Source organism: Amblyraja radiata, chromosome 11 (genome assembly GCF_010909765.2).
Source record: "Amblyraja radiata isolate CabotCenter1 chromosome 11, sAmbRad1.1.pri, whole genome shotgun sequence".
In the NCBI taxonomy this organism is placed as follows: Eukaryota; Metazoa; Chordata; class Chondrichthyes; order Rajiformes; family Rajidae; genus Amblyraja; species Amblyraja radiata.
This window is the reverse complement of record NC_045966.1, coordinates 783,993-810,420: the sequence shown is the minus strand read 5'-3', so window position 1 is coordinate 810,420 and position 26,428 is coordinate 783,993. Positions and strand designations below refer to the sequence as shown.

Here is a 26,428-nt window from a genome sequence, read left to right as displayed (position 1 = left end):
TCTTTAAGGTTTTGCCTGAACCTCCTTCCACAAATGAGGTATTTTATTTACTGATATTGCTTAATTCCTGATATTAATCAATGTCAAATGAAAATTACATCATGAAAATGTTACAAGGTCCCATGGACCAATGAAATATATTCATAATTTTTCCATAATAGGGGCTAACTTATCTTGTTCCAGCAATAATGGAGGACCAGCATATTTTGTTTTAGTGTCATAGAGTCATACACCATGGAAACAGGCCCTTCAGCCCAACATGTCCATGTCAACCATCTAAGCTTTGCCCCATGTTCCTCTAAACCTTTCTTATCCATGTACCTTTCTAAATGTTGTTATAGTGGCTGCCTCAACTACCTCCTCTAGCAGCTCGTTCCATATGCCCACCACCCTCTGTGTGAAAAAGTTGCCCCTCGGTTTCCTATAAAATCTTTCCCCTCTCACCTTAAACATGTCTTCTGATTCTGTGATCTGCTAACACTATTTCTGACCGAAATCGGATTTAAATGGTGATTAATGTCTGGGTGCATCCAGTACATTGACACACGAATGGATTGTGAATGATCAGCCATGATTACATTGAATGGCGGTACTGGCTCGAAGGGCCGAATGGCCTACTCCTGCACCTATTGTCCATTGTTTATTGTCTATTGAATAATGCAACAGTGACCTATACAGCTGATACCACTTTTTGGAACTTGGTATTAAAGTCAGACTTTCAGCATCATATGCATTTTGTAATAATTAGGATAGAATCTGAATCGAGATTATTTTCATTTGGGTCAATAACAACTTCTTTGTAAACTATATATTCAGATATATAAATAGTAATAAACTGAAATTGTAAATTTAAATTTATAAATTTATAAAACTTGAAAATGACCAGATATTAATGGTAACAGAGACATTGGTGTTATTGGTATTAGTCATGTGTTGGAGAACTCACTGAAATAATATGCATACTATGCTGGCCCAGTACAGATGGCTAAAGCCTTTTATTCAGTGTATTAACAGTTATACAGTGCACTTGTTCAGACTGGTACATCATGTACAGCACATCCATTTGCAAAAATATCTATGTTATAATTATATCACATGTGTTAACACAACTTCATCTCCTACATCACTATCATTGTCATTCATGGCACATCACCTCAGTCCACTAAATGTTCCTTCTGGCAAATACTAAAACATGAACTATAACTAAACATCATGCTACATGTTATTAAAAAAAACAGCAAGCATTTAGCATCTGATTCATTTTACTTTGAAGTTTCTAAATCAGTTGCCTCACATGGTTTTTAGAAACATCAGAAACTGACTAAAGTACTATTTACTGGTTATCACCTGTAATCTACAGTAACTTTGAAAAACAATGTGGTAATAATATTCAGACCCTAAATGTCCGTAGAATAATTAGAAAATTCTACCTCAGCTACTTTTAGTGCATACAAAAGCCAAGCTGACACCAGAACAGGTTGCAGTTAGATCATATGAACCTGGATCTCTGATAGCAGTTGCATCCACAAGCAGACATAATGTAAATGGATTCCATTACAGAATCCCAGGTTCCATAGTTCTATTAATTAAATATAACCAATTCCAATACCCTGATTCAGAATCCCATGCAGTAAGCAGTATCTTTTCACAAACCAAGTCTCTGCCCCTCGTCCACTTGATGGAATTTCACCCAACAAAAGCCCAGCTCTCCACAGATGTAAACTCCAAAGGAAGAAACCCTTTCTCATCACTCCAGCTGGATAGATTTCTTGCACCACTTTCCATTCACTTCCTCTATTGAAAACCCCAAAGCACTTACTGTTTACAATCATTGTATATATTTCCAATGCAACAAATCCCCTCACATTCATTTCCACTGTAATGTCATTGATTAAATGCTTCACCCACCTTTCTCCATTATGTAGGATGCTAAGGACGCATGCATTTTCACTCTTGCCACATAGTTTTCCTGATCAAAATCATTTTCCAGTGCGTAGTTTTTGTCTCTGAACACAGTGAACATGCTACCAGTTGACATCTAAAGTTGCCAATACATTCTCAATCTAATTAATTCATAAAACATATTTCCTTTATTTTCCGTGATAGTTGGTGAATATTTAGGGAACAGAACTAAGATTTGAAAACATACCAAGCTTTAAAACGTAATTTTCACATCTTTAGTTTATACAAGATTTCCTGATTGCTGAAAATTGTAGTCACATCACAAGGCACCTCAGCCAAACTGACCGTGTCTGCAGCTCGAAGGGCCGATGGGCCTACTCCTGCACCTATTGTCTATTGTCTATTGTCAATGCAAGTGGAGGTAAACCACAGCTATTTGGTTGATCTGAAGACTGAATTGGCACAAGCTGTAGACTGTGGGTCAACTGCCAAATCCAGGCAAACACTGCCCAACTATTTGGAATGTAAGCTATTATTCAATGTATTTCTATTTAAATGAATGGACTATATTCTGATGTTCTGGTTTCACATTCAACATAAAGGAAAGCTAATTGGGATTCAAAAAAGCCAAAAAATAATCCAATGAAAAATAGTGATGAGCGCAAACCTAAATATAGCTTAACATTTCCTTGGCGATATTTTGGCGGAACTTCATCTTGAATACTATTGATGAAATGCTTATATAACACTGAGCAAGATTACTTGGTCAAGTCCCTCAACAACAGCTTGAATGTTACTGTGTTGTGGTGACGACTGCATTGCCCATACCTGCTAAAGACACAGGGCCAAAGCGCCTATTTACAAGGTACAGCTTCTCCTTTATGCTTTCACAGTTTCTCAGCTTCAAGCAAGACTCAAATGTGTGAAAGACTGAGGCTGTGGCACTCTGTATGGCTTCCTCCTCACTGGATCTGCTTCATGCAGACTCAGTGTGACTGCTGGCCTTCTTCTTTACACGCAACTTTACACTCTTTGATTGTGGCTGAAAAACAGATATTAAAAGACAGCTGATTAGATTTCTGTTGTGCCCTCACTCACACAATGACCATAGTCTAGCAGGGAAGTGGAGCATCACACTAACTAAATCATCCAGACATCATCAGAGACCTATCCATGTGTATTGTCCGCTGTTGCCCAAAGTCAGTATTCAGAAGAGGTAAAATTAGCCAATGCATCCACTTCCTAAATGCTATCCAGCAATACAAGTTCTTTACGCTCTGATTTTTGACTAAATGTTCTTGTGTGCTCTTAGTTAGCAATAAGTGTGTTGATTAAAAGCAAAATCCAGTCAAAAAATTAAAACTATTACAATGCTGAAATATTGTTTCTGCTTGACAGCCGATTGTCACATGCTTTAGTTTGGAATGAAGAAAACCCACACATAACAGGCATTGTCCATCAGTCCAGGAATCCTGTGCCACATACACAACCATGAGCCATTCAGTGTAAACTGCCCAGTATTAACTCCATGCCTATTCAACATTTCTCCATTTCTGAACGTGAAACTTTAATCTCCCATAAAGTTTTAGACAATAGACAATAAGTGCAAGAGGAGGCCATTCGTCCCTTCGAGCCAAAACCGCCATTCCATGTGATCATGGCTGATCATCCACAATCAGTACCCCGTTCCTGCCTTCTCCCCATATCCCCTGACTCCACTATCATTAAGAGCCCTATCTAGCTCTCTCTTGAAAGTATCCAGAGAACCGGCCTCCACCGCCCTCTGAGGCAGAGAATTCCAGACTCACAACTCTCTGTGTGAAAAAGTGTTTCCTCATCTCTGTTCTAAATGACTTATCCCTTATTCTAAAACTGTGGCCCCTGGTTCTGAACTCACCCAACATCAGGAACATGTTTCCTGCCTCTAGCATGTCCAAACCCTTAATAATCTTATATGGTTCAATAAGATCCCCTCTCATTCTAAATTCCAGAATGTACAAGCCCAGCCGCTCCATTCTCTCAGCATTTGATAGTCCCGCCATCCCGGGAATTAACCTTGTGAACCTACCCTGTACTCCCTCAATAGCAAGAATGTCCTTCCGCAAATTTGGAGACCAAAACTGCACACAATACTCCAGGTGTGGTCTCACTAGGCCCCTGTACAACTGCAGAAGGACCTCTTTGCTCCTAAACTCAACTCCTCTTGTTATGAAGGCCAACATGCCATTCGCTTTCTTCACTGCCTGCTGTACCTGCATGCTTACTTTCATTGACTGATGAACAAGGACCCCCAGATCCCGTTGTACTTCCCCTTTTCCCATCTTGACACCATTTAGATAATAACCTGCCTTCATGTTTTTGCTACCAAAGTGGATAACCTCACATTTAGCCACATTAAACTGCATCTGCCATGCATCTGCCCACTCACCCAACCTGGCCCAGTCACCCTGCATTCTCAAAGCATCCTCCTCACAGTTCACACTGCCACACAGCTTTGTGTCATCAGCAAATTTGCTAATGTTACTTGTAATCCCTTCATCTAAATCATTAATATATATTGTAAATAGCTGCGGTCCTAGCACCGAGCCTTGCGGTACCCCACTAGTCACTGCCTGCCATTCTGAAAGGGACCCGTTAATCCTTACTCTTTGTTTCCTGTCTGCCAACCAATTTTCTATCCATGTCAGCACTCTACCCCCAATACCATATGCCCAAATTTTTCCCACTAATCTCCTATGTAGGACCTTATCAAATGCTTTCTGAAAATCCACGTCCACATCCACTGGCTCTTCCTTGTCCATTTTCCTAGTTACATCCTCAAAAAATTCCAGAAGATTAGTCAAGCATGATTTCCCCTTCATAAATCCACGCTGACTCGGACCGATTCTGTTACTGCTATCCAAATGTGCCGCTATTTCATCTTTTATGATTGACTCCAGCATCTTCCCCACGACCGATGTCAGGCTAACTGGTCTATAATTCCCTGTTTTCTCTCTCCCTCCTTTCTTAAAAAGTGTGATAACATTTGTTCCAACATCTGCATTTAGAAACCAAATTAAATGATTTGCAACAAATCCATTTCATCTTCTTAACCATCAATGTACTTGTCTTCTCAAAGAATTTCAATAGTTTGGTACAGTACTTCTATATGCTAATTATTTCATATTTTCTCTGCATTATTTAAATATCATGAAGTTCAATATCACCCTTGAAGATGTGGTACATGGGTGGACGGGCTGGGGATATTGACTGTTGAAATGGCAAACCAACCGATGAAGGAAGCAATGAGATTACCAAACGTTACAGAGGCTTGCAGACATGATAGAATACCTCCAAACGCTGCAATTTTTGTTTATTGCTTTTAAGGCTCTGAGTGCGTTTTGGGACTTTATCCATGATTTCTTCATCTGCTTGTTCAAGTTTCACATCTGGCTGTTCTCCATCTGACTTCTGAGCTTGAGTATTTCCTACATCTTCACCTGAAAGAAGCCGGTGTGTGTCTGTGAAACAGTGAGCACAAAGGAAACACAGATAAAACCCAAAGCTACATTCAATGAGAGCACATTTCTCAACGCACTTCTGAAATGTTGAAAACACATTTCTAAGCAAATTAGAGATTCCGCAGCAAATAAGATAAAATCTCCAATCAAATTTCTTCCACATTTTCATGTCAAATGGCTTAGGATATTTGACAATACCAAAACATAAATACAAGTTATCATAGGAATGTAATGATAAATATTTCACGATTTGTTCTTGGTTCTTGGTTTCTTGGTCCTCCAAAATATTCCAAATGGAATTTAAACTGGAGGTGGTGGAGGGAGGACTGAAGCCAGAAAGGGTTATTGGGAAGAAAGAGCTACCTTAAATTTAGTTGCATCTGGTTGGGTAACTATAGTTGGGTGGAGATTATTCCATGCTTTAATTGTGCGGGGGAAGAACGAATTGCTGTTCTTCAATAATGTCAGACATGGCGTTATTGATTGTCATCCAATTGATTCTGTCCCAATGAAAAGGAAAAAAACACCAAAGGAACCATTGCCATATTCCTGCTTGACTGTTGTAAACTATAAAAAGACAACATTTTGTCCATGCAATGGGCATGAGTCAGAGTGACATAGGATGTGGTTGTCGCTGTCTATGCCATCATTTGCTGCCCTTCACAAAATGCCTTGAGTAGGTGGTATGATTACCTGAAGTTGCTGCAGGACTGGCAAAGATATTCCCCAATGCTGTTGTTGGTAGTTACACGATTCAGACCTGGGGATGCGTTTGTAAGTCAGGATAGTCAAAATGTCAAAATAGTCCAGACAAGTAGTTATGGAGTGTCATGTAGATCAGGCACAGACCATAGCCATTGTGTACCGATGGCCATGGGAATGAATGTTTAAGGTGGTTCCAATCATTTGTCCTGGTGAAGTTGAGCATTGAGGGTTGAAGAACCGCTTGATTACTGTTGTTTATTTGGTTTTTGTTTCCTGGTTTGACACTGGCAGTTTATCATTTAAAAGATTTCCAGTATTAAAGTTAGTTTTCAACGTTCATGATACTTGCATCAAGCATGTTATTGAAAATAAATGATTTCATTAAGTTGATTTTGCTGATCTACTTCATTGCTTTACAAAATTTGGAACTTGCTTCTCCTAAAATTCTTCTCAGAACCCTAACATTGAATATAACGAAACCCATTTTACTTCACCTCAGTGTTGTACTTCTCCAATTGACGTAGCTATGTAGGACCACGCAGTGCATCTTCACATGATGAAAGCAGCTCAAAACAGAGTACATGTCACCTCCATATCCTGTCAGAAACAATGACCACATAGCCTGACCTACACTACAAACATTGGCTATGATGCACTTTGATCAGACGACCTTGCTGACACTATGCTTTGTTCTCCCCTTTTAATAAAGTCCTGAATTTATATCATATTTGAGTCCATGAATTACAAGCTGGATAAAAGGGGTGAAACTTACAGTCGTTGTCCAGTTGTTGGCATGGGGAGAAAAGCGAGACTTAATGCATTGGCAGAAGAGCCGAATGTTCAATACAAGTTCAAGTTCACATTTACAATACAATCAACGATAAGTGATCAACTCCACTCCTAACTACTTTGTGTCGCAGGATTATTAAAAAAATTCCAAAACACATTCATTTACTTTGTGTTTCATCCACAGAAATATTCAGATTCTATTCACACATCAGCTTTTTCTGCAACATATGGTGTGGGGATACCTTCACCTGAGCACTGATATTGTCTGCATCGCCTCACTGTGCCACTCAGAGAAAGATGCATCTTATGTGCCACACTCTTTGCCAATTTCTTAAGGAGAAACAAAATAACTTAAAATACATGTGGTGCTAATCTGCAAGGAGGAACCTTATAAACAATGCAGCCAAACCAATACTTCTGTTATAGGTTCCATCAGACAAAGAGCTTTTCTCATGGCATGGATCAGTTATAACAGAGGCAGAAAATGGAGGAAGATCACAGCCAGTGCTGCAGCATATGTCGAATGGGAATCCAGTGAATGCTTCAGCTAGTGTGGTTTTGTCAGATCTGAGGTTCTGGATGGGTTGAGTTCTTATATCAGGCCTTGGTGAGACTGCTGCATCTGGAAGATTGTGTACTGGCCTGGTTTTCATATCTACAGAAGGACATACTTGTAAAAGATGGAGTGCAGTGCTGGTGAATCTTTGGAATTCTGTACCACGGAGGGCTCTGGAGACTCGGTTGTCAAATATAGTCAAACAGATTGATAGATTCTTTGATATTAGGGGAACAAAAGTATTTAGGGTTAGTGAAGGAAAGTGGCCCTTCGATAAAGGATCAGGCATGGCTTATTGAATGAATGGTTTGTCGTGGGGAGCCGTACACCCTTCCTGTATCTATTACTGGAAGGAATGGGTCTCCTTGTGATCGAGTCATTTGTATTGAGAGAATATAATTCCATCTCTCTGTCACCCATACAAAGGCAGGTTGCCAGGGTGGTAAAGGCTTACTTAGGTGCAAACTACAATAAATGTTTTGTGTGAAATAATCTTATCGTCTGATTATAAATCATCAATCTAGTTATACCAAGAGCCCTGTGGTCAAACCCCTACCACACATTGCTTACATTATGCCTGTAATATGGGACAAATCAAAGGAAAGTTCCATGCTAGTGTTTATACAATCACAAGCCTGGCTGAACAATGAAGGACCTATTTACTACAGAAGATTTTAGCAATGCAGAAACAAGGCTACACTGGGCATATATGGTAAATAAACACTCTTGTTTATTTCAGACCAAACTGAAAAATAAATGTTTCTTTTTAACATCCAAATCTATTTCTTGTTCCGTTTTATCAACTGTTTTAATTCTATTCCCAACAGTCTTGGCACAGCGTAACATCTTGCATCTGTTGGATAACAGAGCCGATACTGTTCTGTATTGTATCCACAACCACCATGAACTGCTGACACCTTTCATTATCCAGAGACATTTGGCACGGCATGGTGATTTGTGTTCATTACCCATATGCACCAGCGATCACTAACTGAGTAGCACAATGGGGAGAGACCTGCCCAATGATGAGAAGGGAACTTGCAACTATCCTGGCCAATGCTGAGCTAACGTCCGAGCAGTTATATAAGAGTGTGTCAATATTCTGTACACATCCAGTGCAGCTGAGCAACTTTAGCCCAATCCTGAGCCAAGCAACCTCAGCCTCCATGGAGACACAGTGATGCTGAGGCACTGCACAGCGACCCTGGATTATTCATTAAACCATTTCATTCATTCTCTAAGAGCACCTTAAATGCAAAAAAAACATTGAATTTACAGGGTTGCCGTTATATATATACAGTATATACAAAGAAAACACCATTATGGTCATTGGATGTTAACGTCAGCAGCTAGTTTTAACCCATTGCAAATGGAAATTACAGACTGGAGAGGTGCAGCTGTTTCACTTCTAATCAATGCTTTAAATCACTACCGTCCCACAGTAGTTTAGTACAAACTAGACCAAGCGCCCCCTCCCCCAACACAATATTCCACCATTCACCCATATACGAGTCGATGTTCAGTCAAAATGGAATTCCGGCCCGACAAGCCTTCCCCACCTGCGCATGCACAGATACCGGGCCCAGTACGTACATGCGGGGAGACAATGTCATTTTGTGTCACTGCCGCGTCACCGCCGCCATTTTCAATTGTGACGCGGCTGACGGGCCCGGCAAATGGGGGCGCTGTATAAAGTTAATTTAACTTTTTAAAGGAAATTACTTTGTCAAATCAAACGAAACTTGCTACTCCACACCCCAGGCGAATGATGAGTCAGGTGGGCCTAACATTGTTACGCTACCGTGTACTGTTTTTGCAGAGCTTCGGGCATATAAATATATATATATATATATATATATATATACTAGACCAAGGGGGACCAGTTGGGTCCCGTCCCCTTGGATTCCGGGGGAGGAAGAGAAAGGCTGGGGCGAGAGAGGAGGGGAGGGAGAGAGAGGAGAGGATGGAGAGAGAGGAGGGGGGAGAGAGACGGGAGAGGAGGGTGGAGAAAGGGGGGGAGAGAGGGAGGGGGGGGAGAGGAGGGAGGGGAGGAGGAAGATGGGGAGTGGAAGTGAGGCCTGGGGGGGCGGGGTGGTGAAAGAGAGGCTGGGGGGGAGAGAGAGGCTGGGGAGAGAGAGAGCCTGGGGGTGGGGGTGGGAGAGAGCCCGGGGGGAGAGAGAGAGGCTGTGACTTTCTCAGTTCCGGCGGCTGAGAAGTTTTGAAGCAACCTTTCAATGTTCTTGTCGAAGGAACAGGGACAGAGGTAGTGAGATTTCATAGTTTGACTTGACTGCTGAAACTTTCCTTTGTTTAAGGATTTCTCCATTTAGTGTGGAATTCCTGAGTTCTTCTGCACTGCTGTGGGAGCGGCTGTGGCTGGCGGATCGCCAAGAGTGCCTGGAGATCGATGGTAGGAAAGACTTTGGTGTCTGTGACGTTTCTAGCACCGATTCTCCACCCCATTACCGTTTTGCACAGTGCAGCTGCCTGGGCTTAATGTGAAGAAGGTACTTTTCGTTTCCGGCAGGGCTTTAAAGAGCCTCCCAAATGCTGCTCTCGGCTGTGGAGTTGAGTGTGGGGACTATCTTTACTTTGGCTGGAGGGAAACTGCTTCTGCTGCTTATCCGGACTGTGACTGTCTCTGAGATTCGCCTTTGAGCAGAGCTGCTGGTGTTCCTGGAGCTGGTTTGTGCCACTCAGGGCCGGATTTACCTATAAGCTAGACAAGCTTAAGTTTAGGGCCTCGAGGTCTAGGGGGGCCTCCGGCCAAGGCAGGACACCTGCCATTCAACTCTGGGTGGGCCCCTCTCTCTCTCTCTCTCTCCCCAATCTCCCCCCACTATCCATGTCCAGGCCGCCAGGTCTCCGCTCTCTGCTCGCTCCTCATCCGCCGGCACGGCAGGTCGCCTTGCACATGCGCATTGCTGTGGCCTGCACGTCCTCCCCCCTGCACATGCGCACAACCACGGCCAGCACATCATCGGCCGCCCTGTGCATGCGCGCTGCAACGCAACTGGTCGGCGCTGGGCACTTTCTCCCTTGCTTTGAATTGTGGGAGATTGGGCGGCCATGGCTGTCCGGTCACTGCCTCGCCGCCAGCGCTGAAAACCAACGCGGAGGGAGGGGGCCTCACAAGTGGAACAGCTTAGGGCCTCTCTTCATCTAAATCCGGCCCTGGTGCCACTGTCAAGATGGCGGGGGTCGGCCTAGGGCTCGGAGTTATGCAGCTGAGGCTTCGGCTGCGGTTTTGGGGCCAATTGAGGATGAGCCTAATGTTGACGGATGGCGATATATATACGGGATCTCGGTCCAAACCGGGTTCATGTGGAGCAGGGGTGCAATTGCGAAGGGCTTGCATGACCTTTTCAATAGGGATGTTATTGCCTCTTCCGAGCTTGCAAGAGGGAAGGTTGGGATGATATTAAAGTCCCAGGAGGATGTGGCCCCTAGTGGTGGAGAGTGGTCTCACAGTGGAGGGGTCTTTATACCGATGGTCCACTGTTAAACCGGTTCTCCTGCGGAATCGTCCCACGTTTTTCCGGGATGCAAACATTCTTCCACACTTGGCTAAGATTGGGGAGGTGCGGTCTGAGCTTATTAGGCTTATGCACCCCGGGAATGACCCGTATGAAAAAGGGGTCTTGAGTTTCAAGAGACAGTTTTTTATGAAGGTGGAAGAGGGGTTGGGCATTGAGAGGAGCTTCGTCGTGGGGCATAAGGGTCTCCCCAACCGTATGTATTGGAGTATGGGAGAGGCACAGTGTCATGAGTGCAGAGAGTTTGGACATCTCCGTACGGATTGTCCCAATCGCCGGGCCATTGCTAGAAATTCTAATGCAGCGGCCCAGGAATGCATTGCAGGCCCATCCGGGGTGGCTCATCATGCCTCGGTGACAGTGACCCGGGTGGTACTGATGACTCGGCTGGGTCTGCCAGCTCCACCTCAGTGATCTGGGGCAGCGATGGCCCCCGCCCCCTATGTCCTGAACCTGTGGTGGTGGTTGATGGTGAGGCGCAGGGGAAGGGCGAAGAGGGAGAGGGGGATTGGGTGGTGCAGAAGAAGAAGTAGAAGAGTAAGCTCCTCCAAGCGAGTCTAATGCAAGCGGATGGGTCCTTGCCCAGAACTGAGCCCACCCAAGGCGTGCCTGTTGGCCCCAGTGAGGTCCAGCATGCACCTGGTGTGGCTCAGCAAGGAGCTGAGGTGGTTCAGAAGGGGGCAGGGGAGGTAAAACGTGGGGAGGGGAGTTTTAAACATTTTAAAAGCTTTCTGCGATGGCTGTAATAGTGGTGGGTTCAGAACGCCGGTCCCATTCCAGAATGACAGTGTGACTCCAACTGATTCTGAACAGCTGCATACTATTTGCTGGGCTTGGAAACATGGTATAATGAGAAAATCACAGCATCTCAGCCCCATCCTGACTGAAGTAATGAATGTAAGCTTGACGTGCTTCCTTGTTGAAGCACTGCTGTACTATTGACAAGCACAAGTGTAGTGAGCAGGCAGACTGTAGTGAGCAGGCAAACTGTAGTGAGCAGGCAGACTGTAGTGAGCAGACTGTAGTGAGCAGGCAGACTGTAGTGAGCAGGCAGACTGTAGTGAGCAGGCAGACTGTAGTGAGCAGGCAGACTGTAGTGAGCAGGCAGACTGTAGTGAGCAGCCAGACTGTAGTGAGCAGACTGTAGTGAGCAGGCAGACTGTAGTGAGCAGGCAGACTGTAGTGAGCAGGCAGACTGTAGTGAGCAGGCAGACTGTAGTGAGCCGACTAGTGAGCAGACTGTAGTGAGCAGGCAGACTGTAGTGAGCAGCCAGACTGTAGTGAGCAGACTGTAGTGAGCAGGCAGACTGTAGTGAGCAGGCAGACTAGTGAGCAGGCAGACTGTAGTGAGCAGGCAGACTGTAGTGAGCAGGCAGACTGTAGTGAGCAGGCAGACTGTAGTGAGCAGCCAGACTAGTGAGCAGACTGTAGTGAGCAGGCTGTAGTGAGCAGGCTGTAGTGAGCAGGCTGTAGTGAGCAGGCTGTAGTGAACCTGTCCATGCTTGTTGCTGCAATTCCCCCCCATGTTTGGTTGAATCACCAAAACAATAATGTGCCCTGAGAGAATGTTTTTTCAAATGTACCGGAATCACTTATCGTTTCCAGAATATTGCTGCTGGATGTTTTCATCTGGGGGTCAGTGCTGCGAAGGTGGATCGAGTCTTCATCTCTGAGCAAGGTGAGGTCCTGCATGCTGAAACTCCGCAGTCTGTCTGAGAGCACTCCTTGTCCCTGGACCACAAAGCAGAAGGATCAGGTTAGAGCAGTGGAACCTGACCCAGCAGACAATTGAGCACAGTACTCCTTACTACAGTGGCAAGCTAACTCGGTTCCCTCAAATTGAAGACATCTTAATTTAAATAATATACCTGAAGTAAAAGGCTAACTTCGATTTACTACAGAGAGGATGGTACTTTATAAAGGCTCTGTCAAAATATTGCAGCTCTGCAAAGAAGCGTTTGTGTGTGAATTGCTGACAGCTGAGCAGATGTGTGTCCTGTGGTGAGGAGCTGGTGAGGATCCTTCATCTCCAGCCTCTGGCAGGAACATTCCCACAACAAAATCTCTGAGCCCTGCCACTAGATACAGGGAAGTCAAACAAGGCACTATTCCCTCCATTGGTCAGATATTGTACCTTCATGACTAATGTGAATTTCCTTCAGTTCCTCCATCACGCTAGATCCTCGGTCCCCAGTATTTCTGGAAGATTAGTTCTGTCTTCACTAAGGAAAGCACAAACAAAGTACTTGTTTACCTGGTCTGCCATTTCCCTGTTTCCCATTATAAATTCACCTGTTTCTGACTGCAAGGGACTTATATTTGTCTTCACTGATCTTTCAGTCAGTTTTTTTTGTCCTCTGGTGAATTCTAAATTTCTCCCAGTCCTCCAGTTTGCTGCTTCCTCTGGCCAATTCATATGCCTCTTCCTTGGATTTAAATGTGATGTTCCCACATATGGAAAATAAAATAATCCAATACCTATTCATGACATTCAGCAGCATGAGCCTCATCAGGTAGCAGCATCGATAAAGACCAGGATATCCGCTGAACTATCAGTATCTGCACTGTGGTGACCAGAGAATGTCAGAGTCTGGGAATTCTCACGCACCAGAGTTTTTAAACCATCTCCAAGACACAAATCAGGAGTATGATCACAGGACTTGTGCTAGTCCAACAACTCTCAGGAACCTCCACGTTCTCCTGGACAAAGCAACCCACTAAACCCCGTTCACAATCCCAAGCATTGCTTTCCTCCATCAGTCTGTAGCATTTACAAAATTCAATGCAGTTGCCCTTCGAGACTACCTCAAGGGCTCTTCCAAACCTGTGACCTCTACTGCCAAGATGGAAAGGGTTTTGTGAATGGGAACACCTCCATTCTCCTTCAAGTTGTCCTTTAAGTTACTTCCAGATTTGGAAATACATTGCTGTTCTTTCATTGTGGCTCGGTGCAAATTCTAGAACAACCAATTCAACAAAATCTAGGAGAACTTTCACAGATGGGCTGCAGCACTTCTGTCCTGGGCCGAGTTTGTACAAAACCAGTGGGATTAAAGTAGTCAGTCCGAGACGAATAAACTGGATGATTTAATAAGTTTTAGAGATACGGCATGGAAACATGCCCTTCAGCCCACGCCAACCATTGGTCACCCTTTCATACTATCCCAATTTCTCATCCACTCCGACACATCGGGGCCAATTAATATACAAACTGTACGTCTTTGGGATGTGGGAGGAAACTGGAGTACTAGGAGGAAACTAATGTGGAATAGAAACACAGACATAGAAACATAGAAAATAGGTGCAGGACTAGGCCATTCGGCCCTGCGAGCCTGCACCGCCATTCAATATGATCATGGCTGATCATCCAAAATCAGTATCCCGATCCTGCCTTCTCCCCATATCCCTTGATTCCTTTAGCCCTAAGAGCTATATCTTACTCTCTCTTGAAAATATCCAGTGAATTAGCCTCTATACAATACAATACAATACAATTAAATTCAATTTATTTGTCATTTGGACCCCTTGAGGTCCAAACGAAATGTTGTTTCTGCAGCCATACATTACAAAACAAAAAGACCCGAGACACAACACAGTTTACACAAACATCCATCACATCGCTGTGATGGAAGGCAAAAAAAACGTACCTCTCCACTGCACTCTCCCCCCCGATGTCAGAGTCAGAGTCAAAGTCAAAGCCCCCGGCTGGCGATGGCGATTGTCCCGCGGCCATTAAAGCCACGCCGGGTGATGCAAGATCGCGCACCGGGTCTTGTTGTTAGAGCCCCCGGCGTGCGCTCGCAAAGTCCAGCGGCCATTCCAAGCCGCGCGGGGCGATGGTGTAAGGCCCCGCTCAGGTGCTCTTCAACCCCGCAACTCGGGCGGGAGAAGTCGCCGTTGCGGAAGCCCCGAAAAGCGGTCTCCCAGCAGGGACCCGCGGGCTCCCGGTGCCGCCGTCCGCCAAACCCGCAGTTGCAGTCTCCGGAGCTCCGGGGGTCGGGTGGCAGCAGCGCTCCACCACAGCTCCACCCGCTCCGGACTCGGTCAGCCCCGTGACGGTGAGTAGTCGGCAGCTCCGTAGCTGGAACCCCAGGTCGTTCCTGTTGGAGGCCGCTCCATGTTGCAGCCCCAACGACAACGGAGACCCGACAAAGAAAAGGTCGGGTCTCCCGTGCAGGGGAAAGATTTTAAAGTTACCCCCTCCCCCCCACACACATACCCCAACAAAAAAAATAACAAAAACTACATAAAAACGAGACAAAAAATAATAAAACACAGACGGACTGCAGAGGCCGCTGCTGACGAGAGTCGCGCCCCTCCACTGTCTTCTATGGCAGAGAATTCCACAGATTCACAACTCTCTGTGAGAAAAAGTTTGTCCTCATCTCAGTCCTAAATGGCCTACCCCTTATTCTTAAACCGTGACCCCTGGTTCTGGACTCCCCCAACATCGGGAACATATTTCCTGCATCTAGCCTGTCCAATCCCTTAAGAATTTTATATGTTTCTATAAGATAGCCTCTCATCCTTCTAAATTCCAGTGAATACAAGCCCAGTCGGCCCATTCTTTCATCATATGTCAGTCCCGCCAATTCGGGAAATAACCTGGTGAACCTACGCTGCACTCCATAAATAGCAAGATGTCCTTCCTCAAATTAGGAGACTAAAACTGCACACAATGAGTTAGGAGACCAAAACTGCACACAATTCTGAATAACACGGATAACATGCAAACTCCACACAGACAGCACCCAAGGTCAAGATCGAACCCAGGTCTTGGGCGCTGTGAGGCAGCAGCTCTACCAGCTGCCATTAAGTAATAAGGAGAAGCAGAAATGACAGTGACAGAAGGTCTTACATTCTGTTGAGGTGAGAACGGCAGCTGCAATGGGTACGGAAGCCTTAAACATTTAATTGGCTTGTTCTGAAGGCCAGGTTCTGAACACTGATTCCATTCCAAACAACAGTAGTACTTTAATCAGTAACTACCTAGTAGTACTGATGATTGTATTATTGATGATTGATGAGCTATTGCTTGAATGGGACCATTTAGCTGCAGCAAAGTAAGAATTCCATTGTTCTGTTGTCAGTACTTAATACAATTGACTCTCACTTGACATAGTCCATGCAAGCGATTCGAAGGGCCAAATGGCCTGCATCTATGGTCTATTTTTTTTAAATAATATTTTTATTAGAAGCATATACATATAATCAAAACACATTTTGTATATCAATTACATATTGTTAATAGATAGGATTCCAGCTATCAGAGTAATAGGGGTCCTCATTTATCAATTGCATATTAACTCTGCTTCTATTTATTTTTATTTTTTTATAGATAGGGACAAAGAAAAAAAAACACGACAAAAAAGAATAGAATAAATTACCAATAAGCTTCAGTCAGACTTCTGTGCCAGACCAATTTACCCTTTCAAAAATCAATAAATGGAGATCATATTCTAGCAAATAATTCTTGTTTGTCTATTGTCTATTGACTGATGTGTGACTCAAGTCTGTTTTTCTGCTCGCTTGAGTAGTAGAAATTAATTCAGTTCCAGCTGGCAGAAGTTAGGCGATTACAAGAAATAATTCAATAAGGAGATTGTACAAGAAGTCCAGAGGCTGGGGCAAGGCCAACAATGCACAAACAGTTATAGAGTGCTAAAACGCAGAAACAGACCCTTCAGCCCAACTTGTCCATACTGACCAAGATGCCCCTTCTAAGCTAGTCCTATTTGGCCGCGTTTGAGCTTTTCCCATCCCTGCTGTGAGCATCATGTGGGGAATGTTGAGTGAATGCATTTACCTTGGCTGCAGCCGTTACTGCAACGTTGGCAGCGAGATTCAGTCCACGTTTCCCAAACCGCATCATGGTCTGATAGCTGCGATCTTTGGCTTGGCTTATGTACTCATCAATCTCCTGTGCAGAGAGGGAGAGAGAGTGGAATTACAATAAAAAGGGACATCTGCAACAGCTCTACAATTGTCAGCTTTAAGTATTTCCTAGTATCTCTGTGATAATATTCACCAAAGGAGGATCAATGCATTAAAACTACCTTCACATGAACGCTGACAATATCTTCAAGGTAAAATATGTCAGAAATGTTATTACAGATTAGTTATTCTTCAGCAGCAAGCAAAGTGCTGAGGAACTTTGTGGGTCAGGCAGGCTGTGCGGAGGAAGATGAACAGATGACGCTGCAGGTCAGGACCCTTCAGTCTGAAGAAGGGTCCCAATGTGAATCTCTCACTGCACCCCAACACTTCCAATCCAACTGTTCAATCACTTTTCCAATGTTGCTGACGAGAGTGATTCCACCTCTGAGCCTCTGGCTTCGGTCTGTTGGTGCGTGGGATATGGTACTGACTTTTGTTAATCTTCCCCATAGCTCCTCTCCCTAAAATGTCACCGCTCAGAAAGATTCTTATCATTACATTACCAGTGGTGACATTTTGAAACCGCGTGGCTCAGCAATTAATTCACCAAAACTGAGTCAAATAGGGTGGAGCTGCAATAAATAGCAGCAAAGCTCTGCACCACTTATGGTTTTACAAGTAATGCTACAGCTTCTACCCTGGTCCAGTGAGGGATATTACACTTCAGTTGTTAAAGAGAGAGGAAGAAACACATTGGTTCCACCTAAATTCAATGCAGTTCAAGGTCAAATGATCTTGACACTGATTGAAGTTAGATAATAATGCTGGAGGAACTCAGCGGGTGAGGCAGCATCTATGGAGCGAAGGAATAGGTGACGTTTCGAGTCGAGACCCTTCTTTTGACACTGATTGCCTCATTTGTGTTGAAATTGTCCCTCCTCAATGTAACAATGTTGATAATAAAAAGAAACACGTGGTCCTTCGGCAAACGTATAATACTAGAAACACACTGTGATGGAATTACAATCATCTGTAAATCACTATGAAAATAACGGCAAACATTTTGTTGTAATACTTTTGTTAATTAAGCTTTCTTGACATTATTCACTTTCAACTCAGAGGGATGGTGTTCCTGATCGGTGAATACTGGAGAAAAATGCAAAACAAATACCAGTTAATGGTCTGGTCTGCAATGTGTGATCAATACAAGATAATTTCCAATGGAAATAACGTTCAGATGTTTAATTACAATGAAGTTACTGCTCTGTTATAATGTGCTCATGGAACACTCCCCCCTTCCCAAACTTCATTTCTGCATTCTGGTTTAACATCAGCATAAACCCCAACAAATGGTGAGATGTTTGATTTTAGTTGGGGATCAGTGTGTAAGGGTGAAGATTACAATCTGACGCAGATATATATACCTTCTCTTTGCTGGACAAGGTCGGGTGGACAAACTTTCTGTACAGAACGCTGGAGCCCTTTGTATATGGAGACAGTAACCAAATAACGAAAGCCATCTTCAGCTCAAAGTAAAATGGAAACCTGTGAGAATACAAATGCAAGATGAGTGAGTAGAACACTGAACAAAAGTCTGTAAATTATCTCAAGACCCCTCAGTTCTCTGCTTCACCTTCACTTCCTTTCAAACAGCCTCACATGAAGGACAGGACATCAGTAAAAGTCAGGACAATTCATTCTCAAAGCTTTCTACCTTTCATCCATTCTTGCAGCATTTCAACCATATTTATGCCACTAGCCTTCTGGTGAATGTAATTCTGGAAATGCCCAGAGCCTGGAACAAGAGAATATGGGCTTCACTGGGGGAAAGAAAACTCAAAACATTTGGCTGGAAGAACTTTTTGTTACTTCACCGAGTGGCCAATACTTAGAACAGTCTCTACAGGTGGAGAGTATAATTCTTGGACTTATTCAGGAATCAGGTATGAGGGAAAACAGAATCTTTTGTATGGGGAAGTGAGCCAGATTTCTCATCTCATCCAGTCCTTGGTAAGGATGATCTTTGACTGACAGCAAAACTGAGCAAACGTCAGAAAGGAAGAAAAATGCGCACACAGCTCCTTGGCAGAGCATGTGACATTGAATTGAATTGAATTGAATCCCTTTATTGTCATTCAGACCTTACGGTCTGAACGAAATTTCGTGCCTGCAGTCATACATACATCATACAATAATAAACAACACTAAACACAAATTAACGTCCACCACAGTGTATCCACCAAGCACCTCCTCACTGTGGTGGAGGCAAAAAATCTTAGGGTTACTGTCTCTTCCCTCCTCTTCTCCTTCTGCGCTGAGGCGATTCCCCACCGGGCGATGGCACAACAGTCCCGCGGCTCACCGAACCCCGCAACGGGCCGGTTCAAACACCGCGGCCCGGGGGTGGTCGAAGCTGCCGCCCTCCAGTCCAGCGTACACAGCCGCTGGCCCGCGGCTGAACCCCGGACCCAGGACACCGCCGCCAGAACGCCGTCCCAGCCACCGGAGCACCGTTCCAGCCCCGAGCCGGATCGCCCTCACGTGAGTGCCGTTCCTCCCTCGAGCTGGGCCACTCCGACGGGAGTGCCGTTCTCCCTCGGGCTGGGCCACTCCGATGGGAGTGCCGTTCTCCCTCGGGCTGGGCCACTCCGACGGGAGTGCCGTTCCACCCTCGGGCTGGGCCACTCCGACAGGAGTGCCGTTCCTCCCTCGGGCTGGGCCACTCCGACGGAAATGCCGTTCTCCCTCGGGCTGGGCCACTCCGACGGGAGTGCCACAGCCCCTCACGGGAGAGTCTCGGCCCCTCGCCAGGCCGTCCTCACGGGAGCGCAGTTCCAGCCCCGAGCTGGGCCGCCCTCACGGGAGCGAACCCAGGGCAAGTCCTGACAGGCTGCCTCCGGAGTCCCGAGGTCGCCAGCTCCGCCATTAGGCCTCAGCGCAGACGGAGGCAGAGAGGGGGGGATACGACGAAAAAGTCGTATTCCCCGCAAGGGAGAGACAGCAAACCCCGTTTCAACCCCCCCCCCCACATAAACACAACCTAAAAACCAAAAACGCAACTACACAAAACGAAAAAAAACAACACAAAAAAGTAAAGACAAACGGACTGCAGGCGAGCCGCAGCCGTTCCCAGCGCCGCCACTTCCGGTATCTAGTGTGTGGGAAGGAACTGCAGATGCGGCTTTATACCAGATAGACACAAAATGCTGGAGTAACTCAGCAAGACAGGCAGCATCTCTGGAGAAAAGGAATAGGTGATGTTGTGGGTCGAGACCTTTCTCCAGGGGAGAGGGAAACTAGAGATATGAAAACAGTGTCTGTCTGATGTACAGGTCCAGTATTGTGACTTCCATGTTCCTCCACTCACCATGATAGGATGATATCGGTGAGAGTCTCCACTGTGGTAAAAAATGCAAAAACAATCCAGTACATCATCCACTTCACCTGAAAATGAGGGAAATATACAACTGTTAACTCACAGGCCATTCACGATTGGATGAAGGGTGGAGTTGGAGCAATGCTTATTCTGTTAAACAGATTGCAATTTATATTATGTACAGTAAGAACCAATTTTTAGTCTAGTTGCTAACTAGTGATGTTATTACACTGTGGGAAATTGTGAACCCGTCCACACTGGCAACTCTGCCCCATCTACATTGAGAGTTAGGTACACAAAAATGCTGGAGAAACTCAGCGGGTGCAGCAGCATCTATGGAGCGAAGGAAATAGGTAACGTTTCGGGCCAAAACCCTTCTTCAGACTGATAGGGGGTGGCGGGGAGAAGGAAGGAGAAAGGAGGAGGAGGAGCCCGAGGGCTGGGGGATGGGAGGAGACAGCTCGAGGGCTAAGGAAGGGGAGGAGACAGCAAGGGCTAACAAAATTGGGAGAATTCAATGTTCATGCCCGCCGGATGCAGGCTCCCCAAGCGGAATATGAGGTGCTGTTCCTCCAATTTCCTGTGTTGCTAACAACAAATAATCCTACGCCATTTCCGCCACCTCCAACGTGACCCCACCACTCGCCACATCTTCCCATCTCCCCCAATGTCTGCCTTCCACAAAGACCGCTCCCTCCGCAACTCCCTTGTCAATTCTTCCCTTCCCTCCCGTACCACCCCCTCCCCGGGCACTTTCCGTTGCAACCGCAAGAAATGCAACACCTGTCCCTTTACCTCTCCCCTCGACTCCATTCAAGGACCCAAGCAGTCGTTCCAGGTGCGACAGAGGTTCACCTGTGTCTCCTCCAACCTCATCTACTGCATCCGCTGCTCTAGATGAAGTTGATCTACATCGGTGAGACTAAGCGGAGGTTCGGCGATTGTTTCGCTGAACACCTCCGCTCGATCCGCAAGAACCTACCTGACCTCCCGGTGGCTCAGAACTTCAACTCCCCCTACCATTCCCAATCCGACCTCTCTGTCCTGGGATGTCCTCCATTGCCAGAGTGAGCAACACCGGAAATTTGAGGAACAGCACCTCATATTCCGCTTGGGGAGCCTGCATCTGGCGGGCATGAACATTGAATTCTCCCAATTTTGTTAGCCCTTGCTGTCTCCTCCCATGCCTCAGCCCTCGGGCTCCTCCTCCTTCTTTCTCCTTCCTTCTCCCCGCCACCCCCTATCAGTCTGAAGAAGGGTTTCAGCCCGAAACGTTACCTATTTCCTTCGCTCCATAGATGCTGCTGCACCCGCTGAGTTTCTCCAGCATTTTTGTGTACCTTCGATTTTCCAGCATCTGCAGTTCCTTCTTGAATACATTGAGAGTTATTCTGCTAACTAAATGGCAACTTTGCAAATACTGTGAGATGTTAATATTCACTAATTATTATAAGAATGAGATTCTTCATAAAATCTGGAACATTCAAGGATGTTTGTAAAATGTTTCTGGCATTCTTCAGAGATCGTCAGTTGTTCAAGAGTCGAGGGTTTTATCATCAAATGCCCCGAAATGGAACAATGACATTCTTACTTGCAGCAGCACAACAGATTTGTAAGTGTAAAAACAGAAATAAAGAACAATACAAGCTCACAAAAGTGTGCAGCACCCTTTCAAACTGACTAGATGTCATTAACTTGTCCTTAGAAACCGAGGAATTATGAATTTATGGATTTATGAAAACCTTGAATTAACAGCGAGGATTTATGAATTCACTGAGTTGTGTATGGTCAACGAGGCCCCTCCCTGCACCTGGAGTAACTCAATGGGACAGGCAGCATCTCTGGAGAGAAGGAATGGAATGGGGGAATGTGTTGGACTTGTCTTCCTCATTCTAGTCAGTACCTAAAGAATCAATCATGCTGTCCACAGTGGAAGTGAAAACAAATCACAGGCAGTTCAGCTCTAAAGCGATCGTTCTTTTCTAGAACCTCATGTTATAGAAAATGGTGTTATAAAGACCATTTATTTGAAAATGAACAGGGGTCTCGACCCAAAACGTCATCCATTCCTTCTCTTCAGCTTTTTGTCTCTATCTTCGTCATAAAAACAGTTGTGTCCATGGAGGAAAGGAGTTTAGGGGTGAAAGAAATTCAGATTTGCAATAACAGGTTATTTTCCCCATGGGCTGCAGAACCAGTGGGGCTCAGCATCGTCCAGAGGCACCCTCTCCAACACGGTCTTCCCCTTTATGGCTGTACCACACTGTCAGCTGGTATTCATCCAGGCTACTCCAACTCCAACTGCCCCCCACAAACCCATGAACTCCATCATTACAACCAACAGCAGCCAGAGAACAACCTGTAGGTTCCTGATGTGAATATATCACCACTCCTGCCTTACCAACACCACCTCCTCTCAGGGGCAATTTGGGATGGAAATAAACGCTGGCTTGGCCAGCGATGCCCAAATCCCTCCAAGCAATAATGAAAATAAAAGTACTGTTGATTAGTGCAGATGTCAACATTGGACCTGTTCCAAAAACTATTAATCTAATGCTTGTATTCAGGTATTGTCTTTCTGCTGATTGGATAGCACGCAACAAAAGCTTTTCACTGCATCTTGGTACACGTGATAATAAACTCAACTAATTATGGAGACATTTATAAGTGTAGTTGGGGAAATTTGAGCTGATTAACACTGTCAGGAGCCAATCTGAGGCTGTGGCAGTGAGAGTACAGCATGAATGGATGAGATGGGAGGTGGCCATTCCTGATACCTGACCTCACACATCTCCTTCCTCCCGTTAAGAATGCTAATCCAAAGCACAACATTTCTAATATAATAACCTTAAAAACAAAGTTACTCACATATTCCTTAACATTTTTTGTTTTGACTGCCTTGTAGGAAGAGTACGCAGGGTATAGAGTGCCAAATATTAGCCTGTGGGAACACAAAACTTATCATTAGTGGGTGAAAAGAGACAGAAGTATTCAAAAAATAGATATAAAGAGAAGGTTGAGCAGAGCTCAAGTATGCAGAGGGATTGTTCGTAAATAAGCCCAATAGCGAAAAGGCAACATCAAGAAATTATTAGGTACACAAAAATGCTGGAGAAACTCAGCGGGTGCAGCAGCATCTATGTTGCTATTAATCTGAATTCCCACACATCGCGACCCATAAATAAATGCCTCCAAACAATTACGCAGTTCGCAATCCTCAATTGTTGGATTATTATAGTAATATTTATCCAACTGAATTCATATGATCTACATGGTTACATTTGGTGTGATTCCAATCCCATATAATAAATGACCAAGATATTCTCCGTATCAAAACATGATGGGCTTTCCTGAAAATTACTCTGGATCATTGTGTCATTGCTCTTTAACCAATTATGTCAAATACAATGACTATACTCATTTGTAATAATGATCAGTACAACAAAATCTGCAGGATAATCAATTAAATTGGCAATCAATGGTACTATCTCTGCTACGATAAACAAAAATCACACACAAGACGAAATGCTGGAAAGCTGTGTTAATAAGAGTGAAGCTTCCAATTCAAAGCCCTCTTATCCTCCCTGGGTTCCCACTACCAGCGACACATCCATAAGCACCCAATACTTTAGTGATCAGGAAACAAGGAACTGCAGATGCTGGTTTACTAAACAGACACATTGAGAACATGGATAGGTAACGTTTCACAGAGTGCTGGAGTAACTCAGCGGGTCAGGCAGCATCTGTGGAGAACATGGATAGGTGACGTTTCACAGAGTGCTGGAGTAACTCAGCGGGTCAGGCAGCATCTGTGGAGAACATGGATAGGTGACGTTTCACAGAATGCTGGAGTAACTCAGCGGGTCAGGCAGCATCTGTGGAGAACATGGATAGGTGACGTTTCACAGAATGCTGGAGTAACGCAGCGGGTTAATCAGCATCCCTGGAGAACATGGATAAGTGATGTTTCGAGTCAGGACCCTTCAAAGACTGGTTGTGGTGGGGATGGGGGGTGCAGGACAAAGTATGGCAAGTGATAGATGGATACAGGTGAGGGAGGGGAGGGGTTGAGAGGCAGTTGGTTTGATAAAGGCCAGAGATGAAAAGACTAAAGCATTGAAGTATGAATTGTGAAGCCAGAGGAAGAGATATAGGTGGAAGGGGACAGGGGAATGGGAGAAATGGGTGCAATTTCAGGAATGATATTGTTAAACATGCTGTCTCCATAGACAACCAACGTCCAACAAAACTTACTGTTAAGTTTGTGGTTCAACCCATTGTTTGTATTTGGAGCCATCACATTTACAGATACTGTGCCTATTACCTTTTCCTGAGTTTCTCTGTATCTCCAAGGTACTGCTGTATGATGTTCAAAAGGGAACTGCAGATGCTGGAATATCGAAGGTACACAAAATTGCTGGAGGAACTCAGCGGGTGCAGCAGCATCTATGGAGCGAAGGAAATAGGCTATTCCCATTCCCCTGTCCCCTTCGCTCCATAGATGCTGCTGCACCCGCTGAGTTCCTCCAGCAATTTTGTGTACCTACTGCTGTATGATGTTTGTGATGACAGGAAACTAATCATGCCAGCCAAAAATGGAGCCACTTCAGAATCTCCCAGCTGTTTGGTGGGTAACTTTGCACATAATAATAATAATAATAATAATAATAATAATAATAATAATAATAATAATAATAATAATAATAATAATAATAATAATAATAATAATAATAATAATAATAATAATAATAATAATAATAATACACTTTATTGTCATTGTAAATACATACAACAAGATTTCAGGCGCACTACCCGAGTGGAGCTCCAACGTATCAGATAAATAATAACGACAATGGAAACATCAAAAACGGCAAGAAAAACTTCGTCAGAATGTGCAATATTCAGTCTAGTGTTGTGGCAGTACAAAATATTGGCTGTGGGGGGTGTGTGTTCAGTGCAGAGTTCAGAGTGGTGATGGCCTTGGGGTAGAAACTGTTTGTTAATCTTGTGGTGTGTGATTTGATGGACCTGTAACGCCTTCCTGAGGACAGAAGGGCAAACACGTGCAGGATGAGATGAGGCCTGAAGGATGAGTGATGCCTTCCGCAGGCAACGAGAGCTATAGGTCTCTTCCAGGGCAGGCAGGTGTGTGTTGGTGATCTGGGCTGTGTTGATGACTCTCTGCAGAACCTACTTGTCAGCCGCAGAACTGTTGCCGTACCACACCAGGATGCCATGTGTCAGGACACTCTCTATGGAGCAATGGTAGAATCACTCCTCAAACACATCTTCACATATGTTTGAAACAAGATGAGAGTTTCTGCCTCCACCAACATTTCTAGCACAAGTTCTAGAACCTCACGACTCTTTTCTGAAAAGTATTTTTCCTCATCTCTCCAGCACATGAACACAAGGAGCAGGAGACGACCAGCAGACATCTGGCCATTCGGCATGGTCATGCTGATCTACTCCAGGACTTGACTCCTCTTCACTGATGGGTCTGCAGAGCCATGAAGTCCCTAAATACTTTCTCATTAAATACCTCTGATGATCCAGCCTCCACAAAGCTCTGGAGCAGAGAGTTTCTGATTCACTTCCTCCTGGCCACTCTCATCTTTCCTTCTTTACCTTATTCTCCTGCCAGCTCCCATAACTCTTGATGCCTATACATGAACAATGTGTTCATCTCTGATTTACAAATACCCAATGCTCTGCTCTGCTCTTTCCTCTGCAGTCAGTTTACCTTCCTCTGTTTGTGAAGACTTTGGACTTTGTTTGCTCTGTCACAGACAATGATGCTGCTACTCCCACCTCATTGGCCAGTGTCGTGGTTTCAATGCTCTTCTCCTTTGGACAATTAATCAAACTAAATATATCAAAAACATGGTAACTTACAAACCACAAAACTAGGATTAGCAATTCTGTGGAACGAGAATGATGTCACTGCTCAAACCAACATTCTGCTGGGATCAGGAGTTTCTACTCCCAAATGCAAATGGACATCTTTGGCTCATGGTCGAGCAATTCAGCAGCAAACACTGTCTGTCACACAGATAATAAACTGATTGGAAAGGTCGGGCAAAGGTTGTTTAGAAAGTGGCGGATGGAGGTGGCGGGTATGTGATATTCCACCTCACAATCGGCTACTAATCGCAGCATTGTGGATAGTTTGTCAGCTGACATTTCT

At 44.7% G+C, this 26,428-nt stretch overlaps 1 protein-coding gene across 4 annotated transcripts in view; it reads right to left on the bottom strand.

Moving 5' to 3' along the window:
• Positions 1-973: 973 nt before the first annotated feature.
• reep2 (receptor accessory protein 2) overlaps positions 974-26,428 on the bottom strand; it is a 60,554-nt gene continuing 35,099 nt past the window's right edge. For 2 of the 4 annotated variants that reach the window (XM_033029170.1, XM_033029171.1), the window contains 7 exons: positions 23,110-23,182; positions 20,233-20,309; positions 18,290-18,410; positions 16,795-16,908; positions 12,572-12,719; positions 5,233-5,402; positions 974-2,944 (listed from right to left, as the gene is read on the bottom strand). In XM_033029170.1, the coding sequence (XP_032885061.1) occupies positions 2,879-2,944; positions 5,233-5,402; positions 12,572-12,719; positions 16,795-16,908; positions 18,290-18,410; positions 20,233-20,309; positions 23,110-23,182 (769 nt within the window). In that variant the 3' untranslated portion in view covers positions 974-2,878. Of the gene's footprint in view, positions 2,945-5,232; positions 5,403-12,571; positions 12,720-16,794; positions 16,909-18,289; positions 18,411-20,232; positions 20,310-23,109; positions 23,183-25,869; positions 25,936-26,428 lie in introns of those variants that run through there. The other 2 variants (XM_033029172.1, XM_033029173.1) reach the window with 2 other exon arrangements.